The sequence below is a fragment of the Populus euphratica genome, unplaced genomic scaffold, assembly GCF_000495115.2.
Source record: "Populus euphratica unplaced genomic scaffold, PopEup_1.0 scaffold456.1, whole genome shotgun sequence".
NCBI lineage: Eukaryota > Viridiplantae > Streptophyta > Magnoliopsida > Malpighiales > Salicaceae > Populus > Populus euphratica.
This window is the reverse complement of record NW_011500260.1, coordinates 1-9,093: the sequence shown is the minus strand read 5'-3', so window position 1 is coordinate 9,093 and position 9,093 is coordinate 1. Positions and strand designations below refer to the sequence as shown.

At 30.7% G+C, this 9,093-nt stretch overlaps 1 protein-coding gene and 1 long non-coding RNA gene across 2 annotated transcripts; both read right to left on the bottom strand.

Moving 5' to 3' along the window:
• Positions 1-1,457: 1,457 nt before the first annotated feature.
• Positions 1,458-2,110, bottom strand: LOC105112836 (uncharacterized). The gene is made up of 2 exons (XM_011008695.1): positions 1,928-2,110; positions 1,458-1,784 (listed from the first exon to the last, which is right to left on the bottom strand). The coding sequence occupies exons 1-2, from the start codon at positions 2,108-2,110 to the stop codon at positions 1,458-1,460; spliced, it is 510 nt and encodes a 169-aa protein (XP_011006997.1).
• An 876-nt stretch (positions 2,111-2,986) lies between these two features.
• Positions 2,987-4,359, bottom strand: LOC105112831 (uncharacterized). The gene is made up of 2 exons (XR_839840.1): positions 4,212-4,359; positions 2,987-3,313 (listed from the first exon to the last, which is right to left on the bottom strand). It is a non-coding gene; the product is annotated as an uncharacterized LOC105112831 (long non-coding RNA).
• Positions 4,360-9,093: the final 4,734 nt, after the last annotated feature.

The following is a 9,093-nucleotide window of genomic DNA, read 5'->3' as shown; positions in this document are numbered from 1 at the left end:
TGATAAAAATGCACTTTTAAGTACTAATCAGAATGCGAAAAATTGGATTGAATATAAACAACTTACAAGTACAACTTCTGTTGCAGAAACTCCTAAGATCCAAAGTATAATTACTATAGTATATTAAACGAGGCAGAATAATATTTGTAAATGTGAAGTAACAATATGCATTATATATAAGAAGAAATGTATCTCATTGTCAAAACTTTTACAATTTTAAATAATACACATACTGAGCAACAGTGAAGAATATATCTGACTATAGTTTTGAAAAGCTTTTATAAATTAAGAATCTTATTGCGTTTCCTTTTGAGGTGCCTATACTCACGCACTGTTTCAATAATGTAGCCTTACATACACATACAACCAAGAACCTATAGCTCACATTTCATGACTGGAAAGCAAAAAATTGGTTGCAAATAACCTACAATCGTACATCATAACTATGAAGAAAATAATGACTGGAATATAACAATAGCTCCTTTCTAATTGATGTGAAACTTGATTTCATAACTTCCTGTTTCCAAAGGCCCACCTATCATAGCTCCCTTCTATCTATACACGTTTATATTCCCATGTTTCCTTCACTCTTCTAGCATGCTCTGATGGTTCCAGCATACCAACACACCAATACCAGTATACAACATGAATAACATTCATAAACAACATACCCTAGTATAAGCAAACACAAACAATTTACCAGCATATAGTAGTAGTGGCATAACAATAACCATTAACAAACAACATTATAATACAACACCAATACCAGTATAGCCATAAGCATTCACACATGACATACAATCACATATTGTTCTAATATAAGTCTTAACAGTCATTATAGGTATCCCTTAACATAACAATAGATTATCCCTCAAGTTAACATAAGACAACACAATAATTTAACAGTAATCCATGAAATGTAAAAAAGGTTAGGTTAGCAATTCGCAAACATAATTTAAACTTTTTGTTCTTTATAAAACCGGCACCACTCTTCATGCTTCAATCCAACAGTTTTAAGTGTCATTATCCCAATATTGGACACTTATACATGATTTGGCAGAAAAACAAAATTTCATATTCATCCAGTTGTTAAAGTAATTGAAAACAGAAACTACGATACAATAGTAAAGCAAAACTTACTGTAATTTAGTGTTTTCAACTTCTCTGGTATATTTTTTAAAGCCATTGATACTTTCTATCAATATCTCTGATTGAGGCCCACATCTCTCTTTTCGACTCTTAGACAAGTACTCAGTTGCAAAACAGTACAAGTCATCACCGAAAGTAATTTCGGGTATGGAATGGACCTCTATCATCACCTCACTGATACTACACCCTATCTTATCTCAACTATCATTCTTGGTGGAAATATGATCAAATAGTTCATCAAAACATGACAGCAATCGATCACCTACTCCAGAAGGTTTTTTACTTTTCTTTGTACTTTGCACATTACATTATTCTCTTACTTTTTTCTTTCCACTGCTATTTGTAGTACTGTTATTTCTCATATTCACACCAGCAACTAAATTGCAAACATCATCAGTGAAATTAGAAATAACATCCTCCTCTGAATCTCCATTCCCTTCCTTCAAATTTTCTTCTTCATTAACATTACCATTCAGAGTGCTTTGACCGGCAACATCATCATCAAATAAAGATTCAGAAGATGGTGTCCAAACATAATGTCTAGTCGCCACAACATTGTTGAACATTAAATCAAACTTACTACAAAGTGATGGTTCAATCCCAGAATGTCTAAACTTTTTGGAATCTCTGATTTCCTAAAAAAAAGTGTATGAAACATCAAAAGTATAAACTAAATAACACATGGTACGTTGTTTTAGAATTATAATAAGATAAAGCAAAAAAGATATCAAAAACTAACCTGAGCTTTTTTCGCCCACCGAAGGTATCAATAACTAACCTGAGCTTTTTTCGCCCACCATTCATCACTAGCACTAATAGTTCCAAGATCACTATTCCATCCTACACCGGTTTCAGAAATTAATTTTTTCCAAATCCTCCAGTCTTTTTTAGCACCATCCCATTTGTTTTTAAGTTGAGTCTTACTAAATGCATAACCATTTTTCTTTTTGAAGGCAGCCATAACAAATTTCTATCTACTCTTATCGAAATGAGTGTCTGGCCTCATTCCTCTATCAATAACAATAATACAAATATCACAGAATGTATGCACCATCTCTTTGCTTTATCTGAGCTTTCACTAACTTCCATTGATAATTTTGTTTCTAACATAATTCATCAACCAACACAAGGAGATATGAGCCTTTAAACTTTGTAGTAGGTATTAAAGATGTTATATGCTTAAAACTTTTTCAAATTGATAACAAGAAATGTTATAATGCTACCAACAATGCAGTTGATTTAAAAATGTATCCCTATTGTGTTTATATATATGTGTGTGAGAGAGTGTGTGTGTGTGTGATAATAATTAATTGAATGACCAATCTTTAAACATGAATGAATAAATATTGTGAAAGATGCAAAGAGGACATGCCATTTTCGGAACAAAGGCAACATGGTAAGCAGTAAAGATCCATATATTTCAGACCATAGAGTAGAACAAGGTCCATTTATAATAACCAAATTCCCATCATTTTCAGACTCCTCAACATCAATAGATCCATATATTTCATAACATGAGGTAGAAAATATTGCAAGAAAGTGAAGCTAATTTAAGGAAATGATAGATGCAGGTATTTCATATCATTAAACACAACAAATTGCAAATTGCCGAAAGTAATTGAATGAGAAGATATATCGAGCTCTTATTATTTTTAGACTCTCTAACATCAACAAATCCATATATTTATTAACATAGAGCAGAACAAATTGCAAGAAACTGAAGGTATTGCGGAGAAGAATGATAAAAGGGAAATTTTATGACTTTTTTTTACTATAGTCATGGTCTTAGGGAGACCCAACAGATACCCTGTTTGGTTTGTGGACACATTTTCTAGACTAGAAAACACTATTCCTTAAACCAATTTGACTTATCACGAACACAAATCCAAAACGCTGCCATCTATATAGCAGTTTCATATACAATTCTTAAATATCAAACCCCATGTCATTAATTAGTGCATGTATGCACCATCATTCACCTCTAGATCAAAGTGACAACACAATCATGCACTAGCCTTAAACAGTGTTCTAAAAATCCTATATGTACCTACACTTTAACTAGCTTGCTTGTAACTTAAATATTGCAAACTTGTCTATTATGCAGTTTAGAACAGGTTGATCCAAGACATCAGGCCACAACTTTATCAAATGGATTAAAGCATATCTGCAATATAAGAAACATATTAGTACATGCTAATAATAGGGGAAATTCAGATCAAGCCATGACGAACAAGATTCTGCAACCAACTAAACATAACACGTTCTAAAACCCAGTCAAAACTAATGTAAAAAACTCGGCTGAAATAAGCTCGACAAACAAGAATTCTAATTACCAAAAAAATAGTTAAACCCTGTAAAAGAATTTTTTTCTTAAAAGGAGAGAGTTGGGCATATACCATCTTCGAAGACGATTAATAAAGTCGATAGCAGAAGAATCAAGAGGAGAATCAAGAATGGAAAAGGTAGTAGTCTTTTATGCAATCCTAGACTTAAACATGACAAATATTTTGAAAGCAGCAGCCAAAGACACCATTGCAACAGGAATAGTTATTATGTTAAGTTCACAACCAAGAAACACAAGAAACAAACGAACCATACCAATAATCACCATAGCTAGATTTGAAAAACCCAACATTATCATACTTATTCACAAACTGTTCACCGTTGAAGAAACCCAACTTTCCATTGCCGTGAAGAACAAGGTGGGTTTCTCTGAATTACTGTGAAGATCGTCAAATCAAACGATACTAGACATGAGAAAAAGAGAATTTGGGTTTACAATTCTTAATGTTTGTTTGTCGATAATGCAATAAAGAGCTAAGTGTGGGTATTGCCTTTGGTTTGTAGAGAGACTAAATTAATTGGGAGTTGCTTTGTACAGAGACAACATTTGTGTTTTACAATAAAAAATAGTTGGCTTGGTAGATCAACCAAAAAGAAAAACAGATCGCGAAGGCTAAACACATGGTAGTAATATATCAAAGTTCACCATTAACTAGTAGAGAATACCAACACTTTTACTATATGAAAAAAGCAAACAAGAACTGAAGGAATGAACTTACAACATTTATGGCAAAGCTCAAGGTGGGTGTGGCTGGTCGTCGCATTGGTGTGCCATGAGGTAGCTTTTTCACCCGATATTAACTAGGTTTCTTGATATACAAAAAAAGGAACTGAAATAACGAAGGGTGAAGGCTCATAGATGAGGGGGTTATGGTGAAGAAACGAATAGAAACTTTGAGAAAATGGTTAACCAACATATTAAAATTGATTTTATAGGGAAGATAATTTTGTCCAATAAATACAAAGGTATTAAGCTATCTTAATTGTAATGTTTGGATACGTAAAATAATCATTTTTTCACGTGAAAAGCTGATAACTTTTACTTTTTCTTAACCTGTGGTCACACCACTATTTTTACATGGGGTCCATAACTTTAGTTAAATGTAAATCTTTAACCAAACAACATAGCCACTGCGTTAAGGAGAACCACAGAAGCCATCACTTTCCCAAACGCCCACGTAGATGTTGTTGCTGCTGCAACTACACTAAAGTTTCACTCGTTTCATTTCCTTGCTTTGCAATTTCTTTTTAAATTTCTTTTTTATGTTTTAGTATTAATGTGTGAATATTAAAAATAAATCTTTAAAATTAAAAAATATTTTAATATATTTTCAAATAAAAATATTTTAAAAAACAATCATTATTATAATCTCAAATATCATCTTAACTAGGCAATGATAATTAAATTATGATTTTATTTTGTTTTCCAAAAGGTTTTGAGTCTTCTTCTTCTTTTTCTTCTTCAATTAACAAGAGTATTCAGCTGTTCATTTTCAATCTCTTAAAGTAATTATGTTTTAGTCAAATCAAATAGTAAGTTGTAAATTTAATTGTAATAGTGATTAATTAAGCAATAATCATTATGTTGATGTTCTTATTATACATTTATCTAGTTATCTTCCTGCCAAATATTAATTATATCCTAAAAATTAGAATTATTTTGTCCCCTATATCTTTAAGAAAAAAAATAACTTAGTCCATTTAGTTTAAAAAATAGTTAATTAATTCCTTTTTCATATTTAACCATCATGTCAATAACAAAATCAAATGGAAAAATTGGTTGCATATCAACATCTGACTTACAAAAATTCAACTGGGGATAAAGCTTCCAACGAGTAGGAATACATGGAGATTTAATCAATTAATTTTAATTTTCAAGGTCTAGGATATTTTTGTTTTAAAATATAGGGACTATGTTATAATTTACACTTACTTTCAATGATATGAACAACTTGAATTTTATTATTTATTCCAAAAAAAGAACCATATTTTTTTTCTTTAAACTCGATGCAACTATATAAAAAATCCCAATAAATCAAAAACAAAAAAAAAAGAGAACTTCTTTTGTAGTCATTTTTTTTCAAAATACAAAGTGGAACTAAGATGATTTTTCCTTTTATTTTTAGGAATTAAGAACCAAGAAGTTTTCAAAATTATACATTGATTTTAAAAAATAGATGAAACACTATCAGAAAATGTTCATAGTTTCGTCTGTTGACATAACAAAAAGATTGATGTCTACTCCCAAGTGCAGGAGTGTTGAAGTAATAACTAACCCGGCAAGACCTGGGTCGAACCACAGAGAGGTTAATTGTACAAATTATAAACGACAATAGTAACAACAACAACAACAATAATAATAGTAATAACAACAATAACAATAATTACAATAATAATAGTAGTAGTAGTAGTAGTAGTAGTAGTAGTAGTAGTAATAATAATAATAATAATAGAAGAAGAAGAAAAATAAGAAGTTGATGAGAACTTTGAGATGAAAAGATTAACGTAAGGATTAAACAATGATAATAACAAATGTCAATGTTAGAGGTTCCACTAATGGTATGTCAAACAAGTATAGTATAAACTCTTATTATTCAATTGGAAACCATACATAAAGGAGGTTTCAATCAGATTATAGATTGTTAACATGATTACATTAGTCATCTTATTCAATTAATGCTAATACTTGTAAATCTCGTCAAGCATTCATGATTATAACTTATGTTAACAATAAATCAAGTTCCTTTCATAGCTCAGGTGTCGGTTATACCATACATTATGGGCTATGAAAGTGCCAAGCATTTGTTGTACCAAGTGTTATACAACATAAATCAAGATTAGTCATTTAACAAGCAAAGTATTAAAGAGTGAACAAGATAACAAATATAAAACATGTTAGTATCAAACATTAAAGTCCATATTAAGTTTACATTATACTTATTCTTACACCATTAGTTTAACCTTTTCACCTTGACATAATAAACTTAGCTAGACATAATGAAAGAAAGAAAAATAAATAAATAAACATAATGAAAGAAAGCAAAATAGATAAACAAAATAAGAACATAAAAGTTAACTAAGTAAAGGAAAGGAAATGAAAGGCATAAACTTAATATTAATGAAAGCAAAGCATAAACATTACAAAAAATACAAAGAGAGAAAGGAAGAGCATGATCTTCATCTGGAAACCAAGATGCCTAAATGCATGGAAAATGCCTCCTTTTATAGGCCAAAATTAGGAACTATTGATTTGATGACTAATTGATGAGTGGGTGGCCAACTCTTGACTTGGTGACAATCCTTATCTTCTCTTGTCTGCCCAAAACGTCATTGATAACGTCAAAATTGGAGCCACTCGACATGAAAGTTGTAGGCAATTGTCTCAGCTTTCTTGTGTAAACAATTTAGCTCATTTGAACTTCTAGAACTCCAGATATGACCAAAATACTAAATAGTGCTCGGGCTGGAGGACAGATTCAGGTTTCTTTGTTGTTGCAACAATTTGGACTTGAAAATGGCCTTTTTAGATTTTGGGCTCCATATGAAAGTTGTAGGCCTATGTATTACCTTTCCATCCATATAAAGTAGACCTAAATCTGAGATCTATAGCTCCAAATATGACCCAATTATCAAACAGTGTTCTGGTTTGGATTGCACCGACATCTCTTTTCTAAGTTTGGCCATCTCTTTATCCTTTCAATTTCTGTTCTTAAATTCATCAATCAATTCTTTCATTTATGTGATAGGCCTGCTTCAAAATGAACATTTACCACAAATTAAAGGTATCTTATATTATTAGATGTATTATTATAAAACATGCTTTAGTTAAGAAGTTATTGATACTTCAAGTGCAAAATGATGATATAAAACCTTGATAAAAATGCACTTTTAAGTACTAATCATCTGTGATTTTATTGGTTTACTAATTTTATCAGTAAGAAATTCGCACATAGATTTACTAATGGAAACGTGTTGCTAGGAAGTATCTAGTTGATGATGAATATGTTCATAGTTTCATCTGTGATTTTTAAACTAGCAGATATAGCAATGAGTTATTCTTGTTAGTCCTTAAAAAAGGGGTCAACCAATATCTATCATCAAATTCATTGGTGAATATTACTGATAGAATTCTGACAAATACTTTTATTAATAATATGTTTGTCTCACTAACAGTTTCACTAACAAAACACTAACGACATATTTTGTTAGTGATTCCATCAAAGTAGATCAAAATAGTTAATAACTCTCTACAATTGTCTTATGAAAAGGTTGAACATTTATCAATGGAAATTCAATTGATATTTAAAAAAATGTTATAAAAAAATTTCATAATGGAATTATTCAGCCTCAAACAAATAATTTAAAATTGAAAAACAAATTTTACATAATATAAAAAACAATTACAAATATCTATAAAAATCAATTAAATTAAAAACATAGTTTGCATAATGTAAAAATCAATTACACACTCTAGTTGTAGGTGGAGGTGGAGGAGGGGGTGAAAATCTCATGGGAATATGTATGGGGAGGATAATGACTAGAAAAGTATGTCATGATCTTCCTTAACTTGTTTTTCTTGTGCTTCATACTTTGCCTCTATTTTGGCCATTAGAGCACCAACTCGTTGTTTAACCAACTCCTCAATGAATGGCGATGGTTGTCTCGAGCTGGATTGTGGGGTGTTTATAGTCAAGAATTATAACCTGATCTTATATCTCCTTATTTTTGCTTAATGACCCACTTTGTAAAGGCCTCCGAAAACTCTTCGACATATAAAACTCTAAATATCTCTTCTAATTGCCTTTAGTGATGTGGGGAGGTCTAGAGTTCTTCCTTACCTCAAAGTCATTTAAATTAACTCTTCTCTTATCGTAGGTATGTGCTTCATACCATAAATCATGCAACATGATTTAGAAGTTTATTAAGATAAAAAATATATAATGAAATAAATGATTAAGATTTTATAAAAAAAAATAATATATGTCACACATTTAAGATGATTTTCCAAGACTTGTCTTGCCACCTTTTGAGTTTACCTCATCCAATCATTTTTTTCCTTGAATTTTTTTTTGTACAATAATTAGTTTTCAAATTTTAAAAACATCTTTTATCTACTAAAAGTATCAATTATTGTAAATAAAAACATGAATTTCAGCCTCATAAACATCTCCAATGTCAAGTTATAAACTATTATTATGATCGACCAACAATAATAGAATGCAACAAAGAACCCAAATGGATTGAACCTATTTGAATACAAACTAAGATACACGTTATGTGGTTCTGTTGGAAATTCAGGATGCATCCATTTAAATTACTTCCAAGCTTCACCATCTTAAAGGTGTATCATTACTCCACTATTCATATCATGAGAATGATACCATGTTATGTGCTCTGTTGTCTTCAAAGACATACATAACATTTACAACCTAGAAGCAACTGGAAAGTATCTTATTTTTTTGTATGGCATAAGGGTTTGTCCCCTACCCATTTTGGGTTTATGTCAAATATGCCCACAGGTTTTGCACTCGATCAAATTTACATCTTTATTGTAATACAACATGCAAAAATTTAGGCATGTATCAATTTGTTGCTATCGTA